Source organism: Dipodomys merriami, unplaced genomic scaffold (genome assembly GCF_024711535.1).
Source record: "Dipodomys merriami isolate MVZ:Mamm:240054 unplaced genomic scaffold, mDipMer1.0.p SCAF_22, whole genome shotgun sequence".
NCBI lineage: Eukaryota > Metazoa > Chordata > Mammalia > Rodentia > Heteromyidae > Dipodomys > Dipodomys merriami.
Window position 1 is genome coordinate 24,508,166 of NW_027203604.1, and position 27,749 is coordinate 24,535,914.

The following is a 27,749-nucleotide window of genomic DNA, read 5'->3' on the forward strand; positions in this document are numbered from 1 at the left end:
TAATCAGATCACTGATACATTACAACAGACTATGCATATTATAATCTACTTACCTAAAATGCCAATTTCTAAACCTTCAAGTTTTTCTTTAATATACTCATAGATGTCATCTTTGGTAAAGTCTGCTTGTATAAGCTTCACCTTGCTTCCTGTAGTCCACTCTGCATTCAAGACAACATAATACATTTTTTGTTAATAAACAGAGGTACAAAACCCCTGCTGCTACTGCCACCATGAGGTTTCTCAGATGCTTCTCTACTATCTACACAGAGTATCAAGAAAACCACTGACGCATAAATTAGAAATAAGAGAACACTGGCTTGGAATGTGGCTTACTGTTAGAGTGCTTGCCTAGCATGCATGAAGCCCTGGGTTCGATTCTTCAGCATGACATACACAGAAAAAGCTGGAAGTGGCACTGTGGCTCATTTGGTAGAGTACTAGCCTTGAGCATAGAAAGGCTCAAGGACAGTGCCCAGGCCCTGAGTTCAAGATCCAGGATGGAAAAAAAAAAAAAAAGAAAAGAAATAAGAAAACACCCTAGATAAATGATGGGAGATGCTAAAAGATTCTTGAGAGTTTATCTTAAACATTTTTTTAAAAAGTTACTGTAGGTACAAGTACATGCATTGAAATAGACTACTGTCCATACAGCACACATTTGCATCCCTGGGAAACTTGCTAGATATGCAAATTGTTGGGCCAGTTCTACAGATACACCAACCCTTGTTATGTATCTAGCACTAAGCATTTATATATATACATTTATATAATATAAATGCTTATATATAATTCTATTTTATATATAACTGCTTATATATATCTAATTCTATTTTAACCCTCTTCCAATCTTGTACAGTAGCTATCACTATTATCATTATTATTATTATTATTACATTGTACCTGGACACTGTCTCTTAGTGTTTCTGCTCAAGGCTGATGCTCTACCACTCAAGCCACAACTCCTTTTTCAGATTTTTGCTGGTTAATTGGAAATAAGAGTTTCAAAGACTTTTCTACCAGGGCTAGCTTCGAAACACAAAATTCAGATTTCAGCCTCCTGAGTAGCTAGGATTGCAGGCATGGGCCATTGGTATCTAGCTGAGTAGATATCAACACTTCCATTTCCAGAGCAGAAAACTAAGACTTGAGAAGCTTGCATGTCCCAGGGCCACCATAGCCCCTTCCCACTCCAAGTTCAGTGTGCTTTCTACACGGTTCAGCACTATCACGCCTGTGCAGAAGTTTTCAGGCAGACCAAAAAACTACAGGTCCTGTTCATCAATTTCTTAGTGAACTGCTTTAGTATTAGAGTTAGAACTAATATTTCTGGATACAACAACCTGAGATATAGTTTGTGAGTAAGGGTTTTTGTTTTTAATTAAAAAAAGATACTGCTTTCTTTTCAAAAGGATGATAAACAGGGCATTTTAGCATTATGAGCAAGACACTCAAGAATGCCGTGGTCCTAATCAAAGTTACTTCTGACATCCAGATTTAGAACAAAAGGTGAATTCATCTTCTCAAGGACACTGAGCCTCTGAGGGGTGACTCCAGGGCCCCATACCTCTCCGGCTCATCTCCGATCCCAAGTCTGCCCCCCAAAAAAGAAGGCTGACTCCAGACAAAGCCAGCATTTTAACAAGCTTTCCTTCAGAATTGAAGACTCATCCTGTTTGAATTGAAAAGTTTATTTCTTAAATTAGTAATCATTACATTTCAAATATTCCAAAAGAAGTAATATAGTCAGTCTTAACTAAGAGCACTTCTAAGCAAATTATCATAATTATGATATATAGAGTTGTATAGCATGTACCCTTTGCAACCATTCATTGCAGACCTGGATCAGATCTTTCTTTGAAATCTGATGTCCATCAGTAAGCAACGTCTCTCAACCTCCTGCAAGGAACAGATCATGGGCACAGGCATATGAAGATCCTGCTGCCAGAGGGAATGCTGACTCTAAATGTGAAAGCACCAGATCCAAAAAGAAAATGGGCCTTCTTCATGCCTGTTCCCTCCCCTTCCTGCTTTACCTGGTACAGAATCTAGGGTGGGCTAAAGCCTGTATCTTAATTCTTGCCCTTGTCACTGGACTCCCTTTGGAACAGATGGCAGCCTAGCTTCCAGACAACAGTTTGGAATTTGCAGGCAGACTTAACTGATGAGCTCCACAAACACTTCTACTGCTGGGGCGGGGAGGAGTGTCACTCACCAATCTCTCTGGCAATGCTCTGTAGTTTTCCCAGCGTCCGGCTGATAAGCACAAGGTTGAGTCCATGTTTTGCCAGCTAGAGTGGAAGTGGGAAAACCAAACACAGGAAGAGGCTGAGCAGATAAGGAAGCCTTGAGCAAAAAAAAAAAAAAAAAAAAAAGGCCAAGCAAGATCCCAAGTTCAAGGGTCTCTGGCTCATGCACTTTGCAGCAGGGCATTTTCTTTTCCTGGACTTAAATCGGTAGAATAGAGCAAAGTTTCTGAGCTATAAGCAAAGCAACCACAGCAGGCCAATCTAAAAGAACTGTAAACATTTTTTTCAGGAGGCTGAGATCTAAGGTTCACAGTTCAAAGCCAGACCAGGAAGAAAAGTCCATGACACTCTTATTTCTAATTAACCAGCAAAGATCCAGCAATGGAGCTTTGGCTCAAGTAGTAGAGCACCAGCCTTGAGTAAAAAAAGATAAAGGACAGTGTCCAGACCCTGAGTTCAAGTACTGGTATGCATGAGTGTGTGTGTGCATGTGTGTGTGTGTGTGTGTTTGTGTACACACACACAATTGTTTTTCTTTGTGCTTTCTTTTTGGTACTCAGGTTTGAAATCAGGACCTCGCATTTGCTATCATTTAAGCATGTTCCTAATCCCTTTCCTTTTAGTTTGTGGTTCCAGGGTCTGAGCTCTAACCATACGATCCTGTCTCTGCCTCCTGAATAGCTGGGATTACAAGTGTGCACCACCACCACCAGCTCAATGCACAAGAGACTAGTTTTTCCTTGTGCAGACCCACAATCTGAAAGCACTTTTTAAATCTAAAGCCCAAGCAAGACGGCTGTTGTGTCCTAGAATTCAAAATATTGGAGGCGAAGAAGAGAGGAAAAAACATAGATGTGTTGGCTTTGTCACTATTCCCTACATGATAGAGATTTATTTAATAGAGTTATACCGTATTAGGTATTATAACTAACCAAGACATGTTTTGAAATGTACCAGAGGATGTGAGCAGATCATGGGCAGAAAGCACTATGCCATTTTGTACCAAGGACTTAGGCATCCAAAGAAATTTGGAGGGATGCCCCTCCCCCCATCCCAAGAAACAGCTCTAGTAAGCATCAGTGTCTATTGTATGTGCTTTCAAGAAAAGAGTATGCTATGATTATCTATCTATCTGTCTATCTATCTATCTATCTATCTATCTATCTATCTATCTATCTATCTATCTATCTATCTATCTATCTATCTATCTATCTATCTATCTACCTATCTACCTACCTACCTACCTATCTATCTACCTATCTATCTAATACTGGAGCTTGAACTCAAGGTCCAGGCATTTTCCTTTAGCAAGCCAAAAGGGTTAGGGGCAGAGCATCTATGTAGCAAGTTCAAGTCCCAGTTTTCAAATCCCAGTTCTACCACAAAGAATAAAAAACAATACCAAGAGAAAAAAATGTCCCCATAGTCCTGTCTCCTCAACCAGCTACATTCACTTCCTCTGTGTGTTAGTGATCTTTCCCTAATTTCCTCTCTGTATCTGTGGGCATACATGGTACAGAGAGAAATGTTTCTTTTGTAGAGTTTGTTTCTTTTTATCACATATAATTGTGACTTTAAGTATTGCCTTACAACATTCTTTTTAATTTAGTGATGTCTTATCTCTAAGAATTGTCTGTCTTCTCCAGCACAGGATAGAGTACCACTTGGCTTTTTAAAAAATTTCTGATAGTGTTCTGTAGCTCACCTATAGGTTTTTAAAAAATATTTTCCCATCAGCCTTCTAAGTAAGTCTTTGGATAGAAGAATACATGACTTCTACTTGTTTGTTTGTTATTTTGTAGTACACCAAATGAATATTTTGTTGTTGTTGGTGGTGGTGGTCATGGGTCTTGAACTCGGGGCCTGACCGCTGTCCCTCAGCTCTTCAGCTCAAGGCGAGCACTCTACCACTTGAGCTACAACACCACTTCCGGTTTTCTGGCAGTTTATTGGAGATAAGAGTTTCACGGACTTTCCTGATCAGGATGGCTTTGAACTGCAATCCTCAGATCAGCCTCCTGAGTAGCTAGGATTACAGGTGTGAGCCACTAGCGCCCGGCTCAAACGAATATTTTCTAGTTCAATTCCATTTGAACACTAACATGGGGTGTGTCAAGGGCCAAGGGGTGGTAGGAGAATCTTTTGTTTTCATATCTGGTCTTAGTCCCTAATCCCTGACACAAAAGTTTCTAACATCCTTGGAATCATTTGACCCTAGGGAGCTTCAGGATGAGGTCAAGCAGGTGATGAGAGAGTAGAAACTTCCAGCCCCATCCTCTGAAGGGGAGAGGGAGTGTAGAACCACAGATGGACACAGAGTGAGAGTCAGTCACCAGACTCAGAGACTGAGGCATCCTTAGGATACAAGAGTTGTATGGCCCACTCTTTCTCCTCCTTCTCACTCTCTACTATCCTCCTGGAGGGTTAACACACCACTATTAGTCACCACACAAGAAGAAATGCTAGGCAAAGAAAGACAAAACACCACAGTATGTAGATGGACACACACACACACACACATACACACACACACACACACACACACACACACACACACACACACACACACACACACACACTGCCTCTACTGCAGGTCCTAGCTAGGAGAGGAAGAAGATTGGACAAAAGGCACCATGGAAAGGAAACTATATTTATACCTTAGAAGTGACCATAAGACCTTGTTTCCACCTAAGAGGTGTCCATGACTTGACAAAACCCAAGGTGAAAAAGGGGTAGCCAGAATGATTGATTATGCCTCAGGAGCAGGTGAGTTGTGCTACTTTATGATGTTGGTTATGACACTGGCTATATGTTACAACTTTGCTTCTGAAAGACATGACAATCTCCTACAATGAGGATAATTTGCCAATCACCTGTATTTTGATTAGCTCCTGCTTTCAATCTTCTAACATTATATGGAATTGGCTCAATACTAATAGTCTGAATTGTATCAACATGAATATTCATTATTTGTTATATAGAATTATTTTTATCTGGCATTAATATTGCTTCTACTCTTTTTTTGTTGCTTGTGTTTTCTGAGTATATGAGTTTTTTCACTCTCTGTATCTCTGTCTCTCTGTTTCTGTCTTTCTGTCTCTGTCTTCGTGTGTGTGTGTGTGTGTGTGTGTGTGTGTGAGAGAGAGAGAGAGAGAGAGAGAGACTTTTCACTACTAGGGATCAAATCTAGTGCCTGGTACCCACCTTGCATTCAGAACAACCTCCTCCATACAGTGACCAAGAATCTAGGTTATTTTCCTAGAGCCAGAAATAGGATGAGACAAGTGAAGAATCCAGGTAGACTCATTTTGGATTTCATGGACCCTCTGCCTGTCTCACCTTACTCCTACCCCTTTTTTGTCCATCTAGTAGCTCTACCCTTTGACATAAAGGTCTCATAGTTTTATATTATGTAACTGAGCACTGAATTTGATTATAGTACAATGAAAGCAAATTCATGTCATTTTTTAATGAAATACGTTACAAGAATGGTTAAATTTTCATCCAAAGAGAGAAAGACAAGTACTACATTGGAATTAGTAAATGTCCAAGTTATTTATTCATAAGGAGAAAACGTACACAAAATAATAAATGTTTCTTAGGAATAGATACAGACCGAAAGATACTTCAAACGAGAAGAAAGAGCCTGAAAAGGGGGATGAATATGAAATAAACCAATATGAGGCAGTGGATAGCTAGTAATGACTGATTCTCATTAACAATTAAGATGAAAGAGGAAGAGAAGAATGGAATGAAGCATGGAAGAAAATAGAAAAACTTAGAATATAAACTGTCTGGGTAGGCCTCCATGTACATTTAGATGGAATGGTTATGAGCTATGTGTCCCTCCCTGACATCTGCTATGTACACATGTACGTATACATGTTTGTCTGTACATATTGTACTAGGTTTGAATGTAGGGCCTTGTGCTTGCCAGGCAAGTGATCTATTCCTGAGTTATGGTACCAACCTCTACTTTCTGTTTAAGCTAATTTAAATCAGTTCTAAGCTTTTGCAAGACTCTGGCTACTAAATCTAGTTTTCTTGTCCATAAAATTTTTTAGCTGCCTTTAGCCATTTTATTTTGTATTTATTTGTTAATTATGATACTTGGATTTGAACTCTGGGTCTCACACTTGCTTAGCTTACCTGCTTGCCTGGTGCTCTACCACTTAAGTTGTTGTGCCTCCATGACTGGTTATTTTAGAGATAAACTCTTGAGGACTTTTCTACTTGGGCTAGCTTTGAACCTTCATCTTATGCATCTCAGCTTCCTGAGTAGCTACAGCCATGAGCTACCAGCACTTGGCATTTCAGTTTACATTTTAGTTAAGGCTACCTCTAGCCTTAGCAAACATCCTGAGAGAGAGTTTTATATTTTGATATCAAATGGTTAAATACCATTTCAAGCTTAGAAACAAATAAAAGGATGATTAGTCTTTTAAAAAATTAATATCATCCTAGAATATTTCCTAATGTCTGCTTGATGTTATCTGATGTCCTTGGGCAGTAAGCTTTGTTCTAATAGAGAAGTTCTCAGCTGATGAAGGTGCAGATAGCTCAGAACCCGCAAGGTTAGAAACACAAGGAGCTGATTTCATAATGTCATGGAGAATCCATCCAGAGGTGCAAGGTCATCACTCTGCAGAAAGGTAGCTAGGATTGAAGGTGGTGCTAGTTTTTTGCTCTTGTCTCCCAATGACAAGTCATTGCTTAGATGCTTTTCAATGGCCCCTTGTGTCTACTTGAGTTTTTTCACTACTAGGTTGAGTAAAACACATATTTGTGTTTTAAAACTATGTTTTTACAACATTGAAGAAAAAATACTAGACTATCCTTTGAGCTATCTGGCTAAATAGCCACAATTCCAACCTCATCCAAAATCCTATAAATTTTCAGAACTGAATATGTAACTATGCCCTATTCAGAAACATTGAAGAAACTAGTTGTAGAGACTCACACCTCTAACCCTAGCTATTAAGGAAGCTGAGATCTAAGTATCACAGTTTAAAGTCAATTTGAATAGAGAAGTCCATGACACTCTTAGCTCCAATTAACCACCAAAAAGGCAAAACTGGAGATATGGCTCAAGTGCCATCCTTGAGCAAAAAAGCCAATCAAGAGCATGAGATCATGAACTTTACGACTTGCAGTGGGGGGGGCAGGGAGGAGTTGGGGAGGTGGGGAAGGAAGGGATGGTAGGGGAAAAACAAAGGAGGAGGTAACAATCCTCAATAGGAAATGTATGTACTCATTACCTTACTCATGTAAATGTAACCCCTCTGTAATGTATTTTTACAATAAAAACATATTTTTAAAAAAGATCATGAGATCTTGAGGTCAAGTCCCAGTACCAGTGCCCCCAAATAAAAATAAATAGAAGAAGTAAAAGAACCACTTCAATACAACTTTATAGTATTTGAAAAACCTATATCTATAAACAGAAGGCTGGAGAATAGGGGTACAGTTCAATGAGCAGCACCTCTCCTGAAAGTGTGACCCCCGGGTCCCATCCCAGCATCATAAAAATAAAATAAAATGCCACAGTAAAACTGATTTTAAAGAAGCTGTCTCCCCCACCCCCACTCCCACCACACCGATATTTTCACATGTCTTTTCAACAATTGGCAGCTGAACCTAACTGTCCAAAAAAAATTCAATAATGTATTTAATCTAATGGACATATTCAAACAATGAGTAACATCATGTTCTTTGGAAGTTGGCTCTGAAGTGTCTGATAAGACTGAAATCTCAGCCAGATACCATTGCCTTACTCCAGCATTCCCATCTACTTGAGAGGCTGAGAATGGGGAGGATACCAGTTCCAGGCAAGTCTGCACAGGAAAGTTGTAGAAACCCTATCTGACCCAACTAAAACTGAGTATGGACACTAGGTACCAGTGACTCACACCTGCAATCCTAACAATTCAGAAAGGCTGAGAGCTGAGAATTGCAGCTAGCCCTGCCAGGAAAGCATTGAGAGTCTTATCTCTAATTAACCACCCAAAAGGCAGAAGTGGAGCTGTGGTTCAAATGGTAGAGCACTAACCTTGAGCAAAAAAGCCAAAAGACAGCACCCAGGACTTGAGTTCAAACCTTAGTACTTGTAAAAAAAGAAAAATTAAAGCTGAGCATGGTGCAAACCTACTATCCCAAGATACATTGGTGGGGGAAATTAAAAAGATCATGGTGCCAGGTTACCTGGGCAGAAAAGTCTTCTGTGGAAACTCTATCTCTACAAAAGGAAATTGGATGAAGTGGTACCCTCCTGTGGTCCCAGGGAATCATTTAGGCTTTAGGAAGCGTGAAATAGGATCAAGAACACACCATAAAAGTAACCAGTGAAGCCAGGCATCGGTGGCTCATGCCTGTAATCCTAGCTATTCAGGAGGCTGAGATCTGAGGAATGCGGTTCAAACCCAGCCCGGGCAGAACAGGCCATGAGACTCTTATCTCCAATAAACCACCAGAAAACCAGAAGTGGTGCTGTGGCTCAATGGTAGAGTGCTAGCCTTTAGCTGAAGAGCTGAAGGACAGAGCCCAGGCTCAGAGTTCAAGCCCCATGACCAAAAAAAAAAAAAAAAAGTAACCAGTAAAAAACAGACCTAGAGGTGTGCCTAAAGTACAGGGCCAACCTAGCATGTGCAAGTCACTGAGTTCAAACCTCAGTCAAAAACAATTTTTTTTAATTTAAAAAAATGGACAGATCTCCAGCAATATGGTAGAGAGAGGAGGCCCACGTGAGCAATCAACAATGCCAAGAGTGAGAAGACAGGATAATTCATTAGAGGTCAGCCAGAATCTAAACTACCAGAAAAGGTGAACACTCATTGTTGCTTTGCCACCCTCGGAATTTCTGTAAAACCATTGGGAAGTGATTTTTTTCTGGGAAAATGTAAATCCACAGAAAAGAAGACATGAAGACAGGAGTGCAACCCCACATTCTTCTTTGCTAGAAAATAGAAGCAAGGTCTAAATCCTAAGCCAGGAGCAGTATTAGTGAGACATTAATATTAACAATCTTTTTTTGCTGCACATATATTTTTAAATTTTATCATTAAGTAGTTGTACAAAGAGGTTTTCAATTGTGTGTGTGTGGTGGGGTGTGCGTGCCTGTGTGCAGGTCCTGGAGCTTGAACTCAGGGCCTGGGGGCTGTCCCTGAGCTTCTTTTGCTCGAGGATCTTGAGTCACAACTGTACTTCTGCCCTTTTCTAAGTAGTTTATTGGAGATACATGTCAAACAGACTTTCCTGCCCAGAATGGCTTTAAATCACGATCCGCACATCTCAGCCTCCTGAGTAGCTAGGATTACAAGCATAAGCCACCAGCATCTGGCTAAGAGGTTCCAATTCTATGTCAGGTTCTAAATACAATTCATCTTGGCCTTCAATCTCCCTTATTTTTCCCCTTCCCATTCTTACCCTCAAGTTACACAATTCAATTTTTACATAATTTACATCAAATATAATGACTGCTTTTGCTCACTTTTCGTCCCTCCATTTGTGTGCCAGTACTCAGGGCCTGGGCACTGCACCTTAGCCTTTTCCCTCAAAAGTTGGTGCTTTACTACTTGAATCACAGTTCCACTTCAGAGATTTGGGTGGTTAATTGGAGATAAAAGTCTCATGGATTTTTCTGCCCAGGCTGGCCTCTAACTACAATCCTTAGTCTTCTGAGGAGCTAGGATTACAGACATGAGCTACCAGCACCTGGCTTTTTTTTATTGGACTCATAGCAATTATGTGGTGTACATTTGTGCAGTGTAAGACAATTTGTCATCTCAGACATATATTATTTCCTTGCCTTGGGAAAAGGCAAAATCCCCTACTGGTTTTTTGAGATTTTCAATCATTACTGAAGTATATCACCAAAGTTTCTTTAAAATCTCAGGCCATACCAGATGGAATAAAGGAGAAGCCAGAAGATGAGGCCTGGTGGAGCTACTTGAGAAGCAATGAGCAAGTGCTGTCTCTGAGCGTGAGATCCACCCATAGGTGGGAGCTGAACTCAGAACCCAAAAGCACAAGCAACCCACTTTCCTCCCTCAGGCAGGATAATGACTTAACATGACCTAACAATACCTGCAGGGGTCTCTCTACCAACATTCCCCCCTATGGCCCAGGTACCTCTTCATCCCCCAACTAGCTGGATAGAACCAAGCAGATGCTAGAAAAAGCAACTTAGATAGAAAATGTTGGCAAAAGCATCATTTTTCTGAAATATATAAAATTTCTAACTCAGCCAAGAAAAAAGTTTGAAACTCAACTAGTTCTATCATCATGAAAAACTAGTACAAATAGCAATTTTTAAAAAGGTGATATATATATATATATATATATATATATATATATATATATATATATATATATATATATATATATAAACAAGTAGTTTAAATTGTGCCCCAAAGAAAACTCCAGGCATAGATTATCTTAGGGGGTCAGAAAAATCCCCAAGACTCTATCTCCAAAATAACCAGCAAAAAACAAGGCTGAAGGTGTGGTTAAAGTGATACAGCACCAGTTGTGAGCAAGCCAGCTAAGCTAAAGCACAAAGTCTGAATTTAAACTTTAGTACCAGCAAGAAGGATAAAAAGGAGGAGGAAAAGGAAGAACAAGGAGAGGAGGAGGAAGAGGAAGAAAAGGAAAAGAAAGTAGGGCTGGGGATGTAGTTCAAAGGTAAATACAGGAGGCCCTGAGTTTGATACCCAACACCACACCCAAAAACAAAAACAATCAAGGAAATCATTAATATAATGTTTATGATGGTGTTTATCTTTGAGGGGTGAGAGAAGGGAAACAAAAAGGATGACATACAAGCAACTTCAAGGACATAATGATGTTCTGTTACTTTGAGTGATCAGGGATACAAGTTTTTATTATTTTTTGATAACTATGTTTTATATCCATTCTTGTTTGTTCTTTCTGCGTCTCTCTCTCTCTCTCTCTCTCTTTCTCTCTCTCTCTCTCTCTCTGATACAACACACACACACACACACACACACACACATTATACACTATCATGCACCTGAGAAATTCAAAGCTAGGATCAGGTTGAATTAAACACCATAGGAAAAACACAATGAGTCCAAAGAAATAGAAATTACTGCTTTCAGTCAAGGCCACTGAGAGGTTGGGGGACGGGCAGGGGAGGATTAGAGATTAGGAAGAAGAGTGCCCTTGTTGCCCAAAGATGGGTCCACACACTACAAAGGAAGGAGATGGTAACATCCAAGGACAGTACTTCTTTCCCCTTGGGCTGGTCTGATACAGGAAAGCCAAGTGACTTTAAACCAGGGCCAACTCTGGGCCATAACCTGTAACTGCCAGAGACATCACCTCAAGAATTGTGACTGCCTTTGCCTACAACACTGGATATGGGGAGCTCTCACAGTTGTTGAGGAATGGCACAAAAACTGCCCAAATATGGAGGAAGACTGACAGCCCTTCATCGAGTATTTGGCTCTAATATTCTCTGAGCTTAACAGCCAAGAAGATGTGTTTTTATACATAACAAAAAGTAAAATGCATAAAATTTCATGACAATGTAAAGAAAAGACCTTTAATCCTCTCATACCTGTTCTCATACCTGTTAAGCTAGCAATCTTACTAGTAAGGATGTGTGTTCAAATGTATGAACAAGGTCATGCCTTACAACATTATTCATGAAGCAAAAAAGAAAAGAAAAAAATCAACTTTTCTGTCTGTGGAAGAGGCCTTCATTTAAGAAAATATGACAGAGAAATACCAAAGTTCAGGAAAAATTCTGGTGAGCCAAGAACAAGAAAAGGCCAGGTAGAATGAGGAAGCCACTTGAGCCTGAGAAACAGGGCAGAGGAAATGTAGACATGAAAACCAAATGGAGGCTGGGAAGGTAGCTCAGTGGTAGAGTGCGTGCTTTGTATGCATGAGGCCCTGGGTTTGATTCCTCAGCACCACATAAGCAGAAAAAGCAGGAAGTGGTGCTGTGGCTCAAGTGGTCCTTCAACCAAAGGGCTCAGGTAGATCACTAGCCTTCAACTGAAGAGCTTAGGGACAATATCCACTCCCAGAGTTCAGACCCCACAACCAAAAAAAAAAAAAAAAAAGTCAAAAGCTGTTCCTTGTGCACACAATTTGAATCATGATCTGCAAAAGTAACAGCCAATCAATGGGGTCCACAAAAAGAGAGAATAGCCAATCAACAAAAACCCAGTTGCCCCATAAAAACCTTTCCCCAGCTCCATATCTGGGTAGCAGGAGCAGGAGCACCTCCACCACACTCTTCTGCCTAGCTGCCCATCTGCCTGTCCTGTACTAGTATCCTAATAGATCCTATTTGCCTGGCTTTGTAAATTCTTTTACCAATCCACATTTCTGGCTCTGACTATCCATGAATGTCCATCTCTAAATGAAGCTGATTCAAAAAGATTTGGCACATCCCTGGTCTGGAACATCTGGGCACCTTTACAAAGAATAAGACCCTCGTTGTACCTTTGCTGTGGCCAGGTTTTCTGTGCTGTTATTAAATAATGTGAGGAAGAGTCTATACTTACCCCAAATATATCTATTTGGCATATTTCGAGTTGACTACTCAGAGAAAGTGCAGACTAATGCAGACGAAAATGACTTGAAAATTGTCCTTTCATTAATAATAGCAACAATAATAATACATTCATCTACATTAATAAATGTAGCAGATATGTTTTTCACCTTCTCTTTCACGATGTTAAGAAGCTACAAGCTTTTCTTTTAATAGCTAATACTGAAATCTGAAGTTAGGATCTCACACTTTTTTACAGCTGACATTCCTACTACTTAAACCTCCAGCCCTTCTTTTTGCTGGTTATTTTGGAGATGGAAACTCTCAGATTTTTCTGCCTGGATTGACCTTGAACTGTGATCTTCCAGGTCTCAGCCTCCTGAGTAGTTTAGAATTACAGATATGAGCAACTGGCATGCAGCAAAAAACCACAAACTATATGAATGAGTATATATGATAGCAAATTGGAGGGCATGGCTACAAATGGAATTCCTTTAACTCACCTATTGTCTCTGTGTTTTGGGTAGGCCTAGGTCATACTTCTACATTTTAGAATAACAACAAGATCCATAATAGCCTTATTTGGAGTAAAAGACCCACTCGAAACCCCTTGTCTCCGATGTTTAGGGGTTACTATATGACTTAAGCATATATATTCTCCCAGGTCAGAAAGTATAAAGACCCCAGATAAGAATCACCATTTTGTGGGGTGCCCGTTGCTCACGTCTGTAATACTAGCTACTCAGAAGGCAGAGATCTGAGGATCGCTGTGCAAAGCCAGCCCAGGCAGGAAAGTCCATGAGGCTCTTATCTCCAATAAACCACTAGAAAACTGGAAGTGGTGCAGTGGCTCAAGTGGTAGAGCATTATCCTTGAGCTGAAGAGCTCAATGTTCAGGCCCAGAGTTCAAGCCCCATGACTGACAAAAAAAAAAAAAAAAGAATCACCATTTTGAGTCTTCAATCCTATTTCCTATGGGGGAAGCAGGAAATGTTTATCTCAGCTTTCCTAGTTTTTCTACTTTATCTTGTTTTACTAAAAATAAACCCTGTTAAATTTCTACTCTGTGAGATTGTCCTTTTTGTGAGATTCCTCAAAATGGTTTTTTCACTGTGGATCTCAAGTTTCTGTGAATTGAACAGAGACTGGGAGGCTGAGGACCCCTGTTCTTTCCATTCTCCCACACAGAGCTGTACATCAGGAAAACACTCATTTTTTATGGCGGGTCTTCTGGTCTTCCTCTCACTCTTCACCATCCCATCAACAGATGAGTATGATTTTCTTTAATTTTTCTGAAAAATACTATTTTTCCTTCTCATTTCCTTAAGGAAACTCAGGAGACTTTTTTTTTTAATATTATTTTATTTTATTTGAGAACATACTGTACAGAGGGGCTACAATTACATGGGCAGGATAATGCATACATTTCTTACCAAGCATTGCAGCCTCCTCCTTTGTTTACTCTTCACCTCCCTTCCCAGCCTCCCCCCTCCCCCCACCCAATTATACCCCCCTCCCCCCCCCCACCGACATTGTAAAGCTGGTTTTGACATGACATTTTGTACTTCTCATTGTTGCAACAGGTCCACCTGAATCCTTAAACGACTTGTTTGCCCCCATCTCCTCCACATGTTATACTGACATCAAATATAGTGAAAGCGGGGGTTACACTGTGGGGGAGGGACATACAAAGCAACAAAAAAATAATCTTATAAATGCGTTAGAAACATATGCATGAAAGAAACAAAAACATTAAAATACATATTTAAGGGTTCATTTTCCTAACATCACATTATCTGACCTTTTCTGCTTGACTCATACCTATACTAGATATTGCAAATAAGGGAAACCATGGGACCTATGCTTCTTTGGGCCTGGCTTACTTCACTTAATATAATTTTTTCCAAGCCTTTCCATTTCCTAACAAATGGGGAAATGTCATTCTTTCTGATGGAGGCATAGAATTCCATTGTGTATATATACCACATTTTCTTGATCCATTCATCTACTGAGGGGCATCTGGGTTGGTTCCATATCTTAGCTATGGTAAATAATGCTGCAATAAACATAGTTGTGCTGGTAGCTTTAGTGTGGTCTTGTTTGTAAACATTTGCTCAGGAGACTTTTAACCCTGGTTACTTTTACAGGAAGAAGTCAGGTGAGAGCTGAGTTGATAAAAAAAAGATTTTATTTCCTCTTTTTGTGCATTTCTGTATGTTTGGATTTTCTAATGTTATGCCTGCATTGCTCTTACTGTTGTATGGGAATTCAGACATGAGAAAACAAGAGAAGCCACATTTTGAGAGGTTGAATTGAAAGTCTTTATTAGAAAGCCGGCGGCTTCTAGTGGACTACTGTCTCAAAGACCTACAGCTGCCTTGAACACATTTAACACTGTTGGACAACTGAGCCATGAAAGTAGGAGAGGAAAGAAAGAGCAGAAAAACAACGCCAACAAACCAGATCAACTCCAATGGAAAGGTGAAGTGGGACACCATGGTGACCAAAGGAGAGACATGACGCATGGCATAGGGCCAGGGTCAGGGAGCAGGGTCACAGGAAACTCTACCTAGAGTCTCACGAGTTCAAGGCACAGGACTAACAGGTCCAGTAACCTATCATCCAAGTCCCTGCCCCTGCCTCTAGGAATTCAGGACCACCTATGGGGGAGGGAAGCTTACTTGCATCTACCATGAAGACAAGATAGCACCAGTTAAACCCAATTCCCTATCATCTACCACATGGCCAAGATGGCAACAGTTAGACCTAGTATTTTTATTTTATTACCTTTAACAGGATTTACCTGGACAAAGAGATGGTAACTTTTTGTTTTCTTATTGTTGTTGCTATTTTCCTTTATATACCTCTTCTTTTTGGGGGGAGAGGGTCCAGTCGTGGGGCCTGAACTCTGAGCCTGGGCACTGTCCCTCAGCTCTTCAGCTCAAGGCTAGCACTCTACCACTTGAGCCACAGCGCCACTTCTAGCTTTTTTCTTTTTGCTTATGTGGTGCTGAGGAATAGAACCCAGGGTCTCATGGATGCAAGGCAAGCACTCTACCACTGAGCCACCTTCCCAGCCCTTTTTATACATCTTTGAATTAAAAAATATATACATAAACATCATTAACCATTCAGGAAATACAAATTAAAGCCACAATGAGCTATCACCACACAACTTGATAACGTCTTTTAAAAAGTAAAATAATAATTTAAAAATCTTAAATCAATGGCGGTCCCATATCAAGCCCCCCTCTCCTTCACTGGTGGCATCCCCAAGTCTGTCTGTCCCTCTCCCTCTCCCTCTCCATCTCTCTACGTCTCTCTGTCTCTGTCTCTGTCTCTCTCTCTCTCTCTCAGGAAAATTCACACCCCTCCCCTTCCAACTTTGAGTCCTGGAATCCATCAAAAGGATGGCTAAAGAATTAAGCACCTTTGTCTCTCACAATCCACTTCCCCAGCCTCCTAAAGGGGAGATTGTCCATTAAATAGAAAACAATTTGCATTTTCAGCACAAAGGATGCTCTCTGCCTGGTGGGCTTCAAGCCTCTCCTTAATTGTGCCATTTGTCTCAAGAGCCCCAGAGCATTTAAAGGTTCCTAGTGAAGTGGTCTGGACCTGGAGGGGGCAGGGAGAACAGTTGATTGTCTGGCTTGCATTGTTCCTTTTGTCTGCTTGAGCAGGACTCAATCTCATTTCCAGAAGGTTCAGGCTGACAGGCCCCACACACGGTCTCGCCCCTTTCAGAGCTTTAAGCTGAAGCCCACAGACTTTCCCAGAACCCACCGCGGCCACATTGGGGCAGAATGGCCGCCACTCTGGTGAATGGACCTTGTTTTCCTTTGACTTGATGTGGGGCCTGGGTCAGGGGAAGGTGCTTGGAGCTGCTAATCTACACCGGACGGTGGGAAAGCAAGGAAAGACAGGGCTTCCTCTGTGTGGCAGAGAATAAAAGAAAGAGCTTGAATTCAGGTGCTGAGGGAGTAGAAATGGTTGTCTTAAGTTATGTGAGCAGGGCAGGAGGGCGCCCTGGTCCTTCCTCTCCCAGGCCCATTCTTTTGCACAACCTTTTCCCATCTCCCTCTTGAAATTCCTTTAACAGAGGGCAGAGCCTCTCTTGCCACTTAAAGCATAAATATAGAATAGGTTAAAATGCAATGTAGAATAGGTCTCCACATGGATAGAGTGTTAGTACCTCTCTCTATTCCCACAATTAAGAGCACGTTTTAAAAAAAGTAGATATTAAGATGGTTGGGGGACTGCACCTGAGGAACAGCACAGTGGTGATTTCCGGGGCTTTCCTTTTGTTTCCTATATTTCAGGTTTATTTAAACTGGAGTAGCTAGCAAATCAGAAATGCCACCAGGGGAAGATACAGAAAATTCCAAGGAAAAGCTTTCTCCTAACTAAAGGACCAGGCCAGGGGAAGCTTAGCATCAGAAAATATTTACACTAACTGCTATATTCTAAGCAAATGCCTTAAGGGGAAAAAATGTCCCTTTTCTACTGCTTCAGCAAAGACTAAGCAAGAAAAGAAGACTCTCATGCTGGCTGATATAATGAGGTATCTCCTACCCACATTTCTGATTGGGACTAGGGAAGGTGAAGGAGGAATCTGGGACTGTTAGCATGTCACTATAAGAAACAACTTAAATGTTGTTTTTGTTAGGCTTATGAATTAACTAAAAGCAAGATAAAAAGTGGGCAACCAGATCACTCACTTTGCATCTGTGTCCTTTGTTCTGAAGTGAATGCAGTCTCTGGATTTGCCTATAAGCATCTGTGGCAGAAGGCCAACTGCCCCTCAGATAGGAAATACCTTTTTACCTGTGGAACAGGTAAAACTTCTCAAAAGAAAGAGCAACCAAACACTCAAAAGATTACCCACAAGGCAGTAGACTTTCTGGTCCCTTCAAATGGTTTGTTATTTTTTTATAATCATTTTGAGACAAAAAACAGAACTAAAAGCCAACCAGGCCACACCACTGACTGGGCACATTTAATCAGTAGGCATACCTGCCAACCAATCTTCCCTATTTAACCTAAGTCAAATGTTTGTACTTTCTAAGATGGCTGAAAATGTAAATAGGTGCTGCTTCCTGTAACTGGCATGTAATAAAACTCTTTCTCCAAAAACTCAAGGTTCTATTGTCATTGCCACCCTCTAAAGTCAGTGAAGACTATTACACCCTATTACAGTTGACATGATTTGTCCCACAAAACTTCATGTGCTGGAAGGCTGGTCCTCAGTGTAATGGTAGTGGTAAGTGGTGGGTCCTAAGAGGTGGGGCCTAGAGAAAGTTCTTTAGGTTATTGGGGAGATTCTATTGGGAAAGATTGAGGTAGTTTTGTGAGTCATTTTCTAAAAAGAGAATGAGCTGTTATAAAAGGAATAGCCATGGCTCCTCTAATCCCCCTCTGTCCTCTGGTTTCCTGAGTCACCATGGAAGCACTCTTTCAGGTGCCTCACCATTCTGATATCCTCCACTATTAGGCCTTTATTCTCCACTATGAAGCCAAAAGGAAAACTAATCTTGGACTTTACATCTCCAAAAGAGGTTAGCCAACACAACTTCTTTTTTTTAAAACATACAGCCTCAAGTATTATGTTTGGGCAATGAAGAATGGACTAGGAAATGCAGTAAACTCAGTAGTTGCAAAGCCCCCCTCTGTCCTTTCTCCTTTCCCTTCTCCTGGGATGGTAACAGAGGATACCTCATAGAGACCCAGGACTTTTACTACCACCTAACAGTCACAAGTTTAGTTTTATGGGGACTAGCAAAGAAGGCATCCTGCTTCTTCTTGAGCCAGTGTCCAGAACCAATAGAGGCCTCCCAGGACCCAGGACCCCCACAATCCCTCCCTAGACCCACCTAGCATGTAGGATTCCCTTAATGGGAATGCCAGTACTATAGAAGCAATGCCAGTACTGACAAATACAAACAGACTAGTAAGAGCTCAGAGGCCCTAACATGAACCCAGAAATATTCAACAATGACCCAATCATTCAGGGAACCAGGTAAACCATGCTTTAAATGGGGGAACATACTCATTTCATGACAAGATTGTGATGATACAGATTTTTAGGGTTGCCCAACAAGATTTTAAAGTATAAAACTGCTTCAACAAGCCATGCTGAATACATGAAGAACACAGAATAGAATAACTACATAGTTATAGAATAACTATAATTGGAAACTGAATGGATAGGCTCAATACTAGAATTGAAGGGACAAAAGAAATTTCATGAACTTGAAAAACAACAGAAACTACCCAATCTAAGCAGCAGAGAAAAAATCACCAGAAACATAAACAGAATCTCAGAGGTCATTAAAAAAGTCTAACATTCCTGTAATTGAGGGACAAAGAAGAGAAAAGAGAGCAGATACATGACAGAAGCTGGATATGATGATAGCTGCCTGTAATCTCAACACTTCAGAATCAGAGGCAGGAGGATCACGAATTCAAAGTTAGCCTAGACCACATAGCAAGATGCTGTCTAAAACAACAACAAGAAAATACCCTCATTCCAACAAGGCATGGTGGTATACGCCTGTACACTCAAAAGGCTGAGGTAGGAAGATATTTTGAGTCCATGAAAAATGAAATAATTTTATATTTTAAAAAAAGCAATGGAAAAAAACTTTCCAAATGTGTAACAAGGCAAATCTACAAATTCAAGAGTCTGAGTGAAAAACAGGATAAAGCTAAAGAAATCTGTTCCAAAACATATCAGAACTGATTGGCAACTATAAAAAAGGAAAAGGAAGGAAGGAAGGAAGGAAGGAAGGAAGGAAGGAAGGAAGGAAGGAAGGAAGGAAGGGAAAGGAAAGGAAAGGAAAGGAAAGGAAAGGAAAGGAAAGGAAAGGAAAGGAAAGGAAAGGAAAGGAAAGGAAAGGAAAGGAAAGGAAGCTGGGTGCCAGTGGCTCACGCCTGTAATCCTAGCTTCTCAGGAGGCTGAGATCTGAGGATCACAGTTTGAAGCCAGCCCAGGCAGGAATGTCCGTGAGACGCTTATCTCCAATAAACCACTAGAAAACCAGAAGTGGCATTGTGGCTCAAGTGGTAGAGTGCTCGCCTTGAGCTGAAGAGCTGAGGGATAGTGCCCAAGCCCAGAGTTCAAGCCCCACGACCACAAAAACAAAAGTAAGGGCTGGGAAGGTGGCTCAGTGGTAGAGCGCTTGCCTTGCATGCATGAGGTTCTGGGTTCGATTCCTCAGCACCACATAAGCAAAAAGAAAAAAACCGGAAGTGGCGCTGTGGCTCAAGTGGTAGAGTGCTAGCCTTGAGCTGAAGAGCTGAGGAACAGCACCCAGGCCTAGAGTTCAGGCCCCATGTCCGGACCCCCCAAAAAAAAAAAAAAAGTAAGGGAGGGAGGGAGGGAGCTACTCAGAAGGCTGAGAGCTGAGAATCAAAGTTCAAAGCCAACCCAAGCAGAAATGTCTCTTATCTCAAGCAAAAAACCAGAAGTGGAGGTGTGGCTCAATGACAGAGTGCCAGTCTTGAGTGAAAAAGCCAAGTCCAAGTGAGAAGCTCTCTCTCTTTCTCTCTCAATTCTGCTCCCCTTTCTTTTAACTGTTACAAAAACCCAAGTGGGGTTGTCATTCATCCACTAAGCATCAGAGGCAGTTTGAACATGTGTACTCTTGGGCTCATAACCTTCCCAGACCCTGAACTCCATTCACTGCAGCTGCAGTAAGCAGAGGGAGGAGAGCAAGCTATCTGGAAGGGAAGAAAGCTAAATGAAGGAGAGATTGGCAGCCAGACTATCATCTAGTCTCAGAAAAACAACAAAAAGAGTTCTGCAAGAATCAGTCAAGGACAAAACAAAATTTTACAACTTGAAGGGTCTTGGGAAGTATCTATTGTGCTAGTAGGGATCCAGATCCCAGAAAAAATGCGTAACATCCAAAATCTCCAGTTAGTGCCGGAGTGGAGACCCCATAGTTCTGACACCAATTCCTTGCTTTGTGAAACAGTGAAAAAAATGAATGGCTAGGAAGAGCTTCACCTGGGCACTCTTCTAAGTGGAAAGAAAAGTCCCTGACTATTGAGATATCAAGGAAGTCACATGTAGGTCAAGTCAGCACAAATTTGAGGAAAGACTCTAGAAAATGAGAAAGAAATTGAAAAATTAGAATTGTTCAGCAATCCAGACAACTAAACATAGACCTTTTGGTGGAACTGTTAAGACTTTCTAAAAACCTCATCTAAACTGTGAAATCATTACATAAAAAGTGATATATAGTATGTGAGTCAGCTTTGTGTCACTGTGACAATATGCCTGAGAGAAACAACTTAATAAAAGGTAAAGGTTTGCTTTGGTTCATGGTTGCTTAGTGGATGGGTTTGGGTCTGTAATGACAGAATTTATCCTGTTGAGGAAGCATGGCTGAGGAAGCTGCTCAGCTTATGGCAGCTGGAAATTTAAAAATAAACAAACAAACAAATAAATAAAAGGTTCAAGTGAAGTTGTGCTGTGGCTCAAAGTGGTAGAGCATTAGCCTTGAGCTAAAGAGCAGGGACAGTGCGCAGGCCCTGAGTTCAAACCCCACAACCAACCAAAAAAGAAACAACCAAAGAGATAATGATTTTAAAAACCAGATTCAAGTGGTAGAGTACCAGCTTTGATTAAAAAAAAGTGTTTAGGGTCAGCACCTAGGACTTAAATTCAAGCTCCAAGACTAATAGAAAGAGAAGGGGGGAAGGAAAGAAGGGAGAGAAAAAGATTACAGATGTTTTAGTCTGCTTTGCTCTAAAAGACATTTTTCTTCTTGAATGAGTATGTCTGGCTTGTATATTCAGAAATGTAGTGTTTGGGGTGTCATGTCTGAGTTGTGTTCAATACCAAAAAAAAATAACTTCTCCAAGATAACTTTGGAGCTAGACGTGGTGGTGCACATTTGTAATCCCAGCTATTCAAGAAGTTGGGTCAGGAAGATCTCTTGAGGTCAGCCTAAGCAAAAAGAATTGAAGACTTACTTACCTCAAATGAATATGCTTTCCCAATGCCATCACCTGCTCCAGTGATCACTGTAGAGAGAAGATGGGTTGTAATCAATAAGACACAGCTCTAAACTCTTCATTGGTGTCTACATTTCCTCATAAACCAACTATCTAAATGACATTGCTTTACTTGAGACTTCTTAGCCCTTGATGACCTTTCTCTGAACATTCAAAATTAAAGTTTTTATGGGCTTTTCTGTTTGTGCCAATACTGGTGCTTTAACTCAGAGCCTGGCACTTTTGCTTAGCTTTTTCACTCAAGATTGCCTTTCTATCATTTGGGCCACACCTCTACTTCTAGCTTTTTGGTAGACATACGAGTGTCTAATGCCTGTCCTGGATGGCTTTGAACCAAAATTCTTAGATCTCAGCCTCTTTAGTAGCTAGGATTACAGTTGTGAGTCACTACTACCTAGAAGGATTTTATGTTTTGCTTTGAGGAGGGCTGTTGTTGTTGGTGGTGGTGGTCATGGAGCTTGAACTCTGAGCCTGGGTGCTGTCCCTCAGCTCTTCAGTTCAAGGCTAGTGCTCTACCACTGGAGCTACAGTGCCACTTCCAGTTTTCTAGTGGTTCATTGGAGATAAGAGTCTCACACAGACTTTCCTGCCCAAGCTGGCTTTGAACCATGATCCTCAGATCTCTGCCTCCTGAGTAGCTAGGATTACAGGTGTGAGCCACTGGTACTGGGCTGAGGTGAGCTTTTTAAAAATTATGTTTTTAAAGTACTTATATAAAGGGATCTTAATCCCACATGACAATTCATAAGTATAGTTGATCAATGTTATCCCTCAATCTATCCTCAATTGGTAAGACTGTAGAAAACACTTTGAAATTCAACGAAGAACTAAGCCAAGAAACATTTTATCCAGGCTCCTAAAGATTTAGACAGTACAAGCCTTAACTCCTCAAGGGCAAGCTCTGTACCCTGCTATCTCTCTACCCTCATGCTCAATGGTTTCTCCAAGAACATTTCAAGGCTCCCTCTGAAATCAATTTCAGCCTCCTTCCACACCCACTCAGCAAGAAAGCAGCCTTCCAAGACTTGTGGGACAGGAGAACTAAGACCAAAATACAATAGGAACAAAGGGAATACAGCAACCCAAAGGAAGCTGAAATTTGTACTAGATACAGTCTAGACAGTACACACAATCTAATAACTCTACTGTCACTTGTTTAGTGATGGGACTCTAGGCAAGACCTTGTTTGAGTGAACGTCATGAATTCAAATATCATAATTTGGTAGTATATTCCTGCAGCTTCCCTTAGCTCCCACAAGTTAAAGGGCATGCTTTAAAATGAATAATGGGAACAAAAGATACACTCCATTTACTTGATAGTAGGTGGAGGCCACGACATACAAGCATCAAAGGAGGGTATGGCAGAAGTGCCCTAATTTGAACAATTTTGCTATGATTTTATCTGTTCCTAGGAGCTCCTGAGCGGATGCATGCATGCCCCTGCTCCTGCTAAGTACAACAGACTTTGCATCTTACCTTCTACACAGGAAAGCACCTTCAAAAGCACCCAGCCTAGGGCCTGGAATACAGCCAGGATACTCATGTACCAGCACACACTGGTAACTATCAAATGCTTACTTTCCACTTTTCCAAGTGACATCACTTGGTTTATGTTCAAAATGAGCCTATGGTGCAGGTACTATCCCTAACTTCTGTGTGTTCAAGAAGAGAAGCCCAGGGAGAGAACGTCCTTGATCAAGGTCTCAGTGCTAAAAATGATAACATCAATATTCAAGCCTAAACTGTGAGACTTTGGATCCTCAACTCTAGAAAGTTATGCCAGTGAAATAACTTATAAAGCAAGCACAGAGCTTAGAGTGCTCTATCCGGAGAAATTTAAGGCTCTCAATAACTCTACTATCTGGAGTTCCTTCTCATCCCCAGTTGGAAATATATTTGTCTAATGTCTTCCTGTGCCCTCTTTTAACAATAGGTATGTTTAATCTGGATTCAAAGCATAAATATTCTAAGTTTCATGTGAACTTTCTTTTGGAATGTGTGTTCTTAGAGGGTCTGTTCCCTGTATTTTAGCAGGCAGAGGCTAGGCAAAGATCTAGGTCTCCTTAGCTCATAGTTGTTTGAATGGGTGAGGAACAGAGTATTTGAATCCAAAGTATTCAAACTCCAAGCAACTCAGCAAGCTCACTTGAGAGAGCACGTTATACACACACACAGACACAGACACAGACACACACACAATATAAGAAGTGTTGATTATAAATCCACATGCTATTCTAAACAATTTCTTTCCCAGATGGTATGGTTTTTTAATTAATAATTTCTACTGTGAAGTGTTTAAGTTTGCACAGTTTGGCAAATAAGGACCCAGAATGCCCAGCTAGTGTGAATTTCCAGTAACTAGCAAACAATTGTTTAGTAAGTAAAACCCATGCAATATTTAGGTTGTAACATACTAAAAAATGTATTTATATTTTGTCTGAAATACCAACTTAACTGAGTATTCTATGTTTTATTTGGTAGCTCCATAAATTTGTTAACAATCCTGGCTGTTTAACCCTGGTTGATATATCTAAAATTACTTAAATTCTTTTATTTTGCTTAAGCCAGTGCATATTTATTTTTTATATATTTATTTTTAGTGTCCAACTTTGGAAAGAAACTTTAAAAGACCCTAGCATTTCCTCCAAGGAATTGCTAAAACCTTTACCTTCACCCCAATGAGAAACTGAAATTCTGCAGGATGCTTCTTACCACACACTAGAGCCTGAGGCTCCCATATCTAACTCCCATATCTAACTACCTAGAAAACGTGGCTCCAGAGAGATTTTTGTTGCCTTGATTTTGCAACACACTCACTTTTCCAGGGCACTAAGAAAGTAACAAAAATATATAATAAAAATAACATGACAACATTCAGATTTCACAACTTTGGAAACAACTTTTAGCTGAATGAAAGCATCATGTACTCATCTTGTCCATGTAATTGTAACCCCTCTATATAGTATTTTCACAATTAAAAAAAAAGAAATCTGGAGATAAGGCTGCAGAAATCAAAAAGAAGATAATCCAGTAGGTGAAGCTGAGCAGACAGTCACGCAGGTAAGAGTTGGGGAGCATACTTTCCTCATGATTCTAGAGTGCCCATGACATGCTAATCTCACTCATACTGTTTAAATCCCACACATTTAATAATATTAAGTTCCAAAAGGAATTGCATCTTTGCTCTCAAAGAGAAAAGACACAACATATCTTTGAGACATCAGTAAGACTCAGCAATAGCACACATTTAACAAGAGATGAAAAACTCCCCTTACCTGCCCACTGGCCCATTGACTTCAAGAATGACCTTGACCATACTTTCCAGAAGCTCAGGAAAATGCATCGGGAGAATTTCATGCACTTGACCAGGCAAATCAGGCACACCAGCAGCCCTACAAAAATGAAGAACTGTCCCAGAGCCTCCTCCATGTCTACACAACTGATGTTGCTGAAGACCTGGCGGGTCCCTCGGGTGTCTCCTAGGCCAGAGCTGCCTGGGGGCCTGCCAAATCTCCTCTGGGCGGCACTGGGTGCATTCCATTGACTTCAGGGCATGTAGATTACAGTAACCTCTTTAAACAACCCTCTGATTCACAGGCTTTTGAATAAAGTATTCTTTCTAATATCTTTATAGCACTGCTAGGATTTTGTTACTATAAAGGGGCTGGTAAAGAAATAGCAAGTGGGCATGCATAGAACAAAACAAAGTCTAGACAGAAAAAAAATGGCAGCCCAGGGGTCTTTTTTCTAGATTAGAGATTGCAATGGTCTAGTCTTTCATTGAAGGGGATGGAACCTTAAAAAGGCAGCCCAAGTGGGAGGTCCTGCGGTCAGGGGGATGGGGAGTGTACCTGGAGAGGGTTCTTTTCAAGGGCTATTGCCTGACCCAGACCCTGACTTCCTGTTTTGAAATGTAATCCCTGCTTCCCACCAGTTCTCCCAACACCACACTCCTTCATAAGGGGCCCTCTTCAGAGCCTGTACCATACTTGCTGGACTTTCAGCCTCAAAAACTGTGGCTCAAATAAGTCTCTTTTCTTCCTAAAGTTAGTCCACCTCACGCATTTTGTTATAGAAATGGAGAGTTGACTAATATAGAAACTAAAAGAATACTAAATCCAAATCAGTCATTCATTCATTCAACAAATGTTTATTGACCAGGTGGCAGCCACTGTTCAAAATCTTAGGGATACAATATTAAAGAAGCAGAATCTCTATCTCAGAGCTTAGATTCTACTATGGGAGACTAACAAAAAGTTTAAAATACGATGATAATGACAGAAGTAAGCACAGGGGGAACATATTAGAGCAACTCCTTAGCAGATGCTTAGAGAATTTCTGGAAGGAGTTCCATGATGAGATGGCCTTTGGGTTGAAATTTGATCAATAAGGAGACAGCCCCCAAAGATGGGGGGGCACCTCCAGACTGATGTGTTTGAGGAACAAATGGGACAGTATAGTGAAATAGGGAGTTCAGGTCTGGCTGGAGCCATCTTGACCAAAGGTGGTCTGGCATCTTGTCTTCATGGTAGGGGCAGGTGAAGCCCTTGTCTCCCAGGTGATGGGCATGCTTGGATCCCTGGATGCAGGGGTGGGGATTTGGATAATAAGTTACTAAAACTGTCAGTCCAGTGCCTCTGACTGGGAGTTTCCTGTGACCCTGCCCCTGACCTGACCCTATTTAGGCACAGACCAGCTCAGGTACCATTATGCCATGCCATGTGTCTCCATGTCTTGTCCTGTCTCCTACCTCCTGGCTCTTCTCCAGTCACCATGGCATTCCACTTCAACTCTCCATTGCAGCTGAATTTGTTTGTTGGTATTGTTTTTGTTCTTTCTTTCCTCTCTGGACCTTTATGGCTCAGTTTCCTGACAATGTTAAGTGTATTTGCTGGCTTCTGGTCTTTGAGACAGGAGTCCACCATGCAGTGAAAGCCTTGGTTTAGTTTTGGCATGTCAATATTTGCTAGGAAGAGGTCCATTTCTTTCAAGTTCTCAAACTTATTAGCATAAAGTTTTGAGAAGTATTCCCTTATAATGTTCTGAATCTTGGTTGTTTCCGTGGTGCTGTTTCCATTCTCATCTCTGAGTTTATTAATTTGGGTGTGTTCTCTTCTTTTTCTGATAAGATTTGCTAATGGTCTGTCAATTTTGTTAAGTTTTTCGAAGAACCAACTCTTTGTTTTGTTGATTCTTTCTATAGTTTTTTTGGATTCTAATTCATTTAATTCTGATTTAATTTTAATTATTTCTTTCCATCTACTGGATTGGGGTTTATCTTGCTGCTCTTTTTCAAGGAGGTTTAGATGTGTCATTAAATTGCTAATTTCAGATCTCTCCAATTTGTTGATGTAGGAGCTCAGAGCTATAAACTTGCCTCTGAGTACTGCCTTTGCTGTGTCCCAGAGGAGCTGGTAATTTGTGTGTTCATTTTTGTTGAATAGCATGAACATTTTAATTTCCTTTCTAATCTTGAAGAGCACAGTTTCTAAGGCAAGCCAGAAAGAAAAAGCCACAAGGCTACACCTCCAATTTATCAGCAAAAAGCAGGGCTGAAGATGTGCTTCAGGTGGTGGAGGGCCAGCTGTGAACAAGCAAACTGATAGAAAAGATGAGGCCCTGACTTTAAACATGAAACCAGGAAAAGGAAAGAAACAAAGTGAAGTGAGAAGTATTGACTCTGTCATGATACTTTACTTACTTCCTCTCCCTATAACTTTCATTTAGATTTATTTACCCATTTTTTTAGAATTTACACATTCATAGTGATATGAATACATATTCACACATGTATCCTCATATAAACACATGTATACACACATGTAGTCATTATATGCATGAGTCATTATGCATAATCCACATGTATATATAATACACACATTTAGCACCTCTGTTTTCTACATGAAGAACAGCATTACATACTTTTCTTCTCTTCAATTTTTTTTATCCTAACAATA

At 40.7% G+C, this 27,749-nt stretch overlaps 1 protein-coding gene across 1 annotated transcript in view; it reads right to left on the bottom strand.

The window, feature by feature from the left end:
- Nucleotides 1-25,232, bottom strand: part of Hsd17b3 (hydroxysteroid 17-beta dehydrogenase 3) — a 48,148-nt gene extending 22,916 nt beyond the window's left edge. Inside the window, exons 1-4 of the mRNA XM_070033713.1 lie at nt 25,068-25,232; nt 21,755-21,801; nt 2,216-2,291; nt 54-161 (exon numbers count right to left, since the gene is read on the bottom strand). Coding sequence (XP_069889814.1) covers nt 54-161; nt 2,216-2,291; nt 21,755-21,801; nt 25,068-25,221 — 385 coding nt within the window. The 5' untranslated portion in view covers nt 25,222-25,232. The remainder of the gene's footprint in view (nt 1-53; nt 162-2,215; nt 2,292-21,754; nt 21,802-25,067) is intronic.
- Between the last annotated feature and the right edge of the window lie 2,517 nt (nt 25,233-27,749).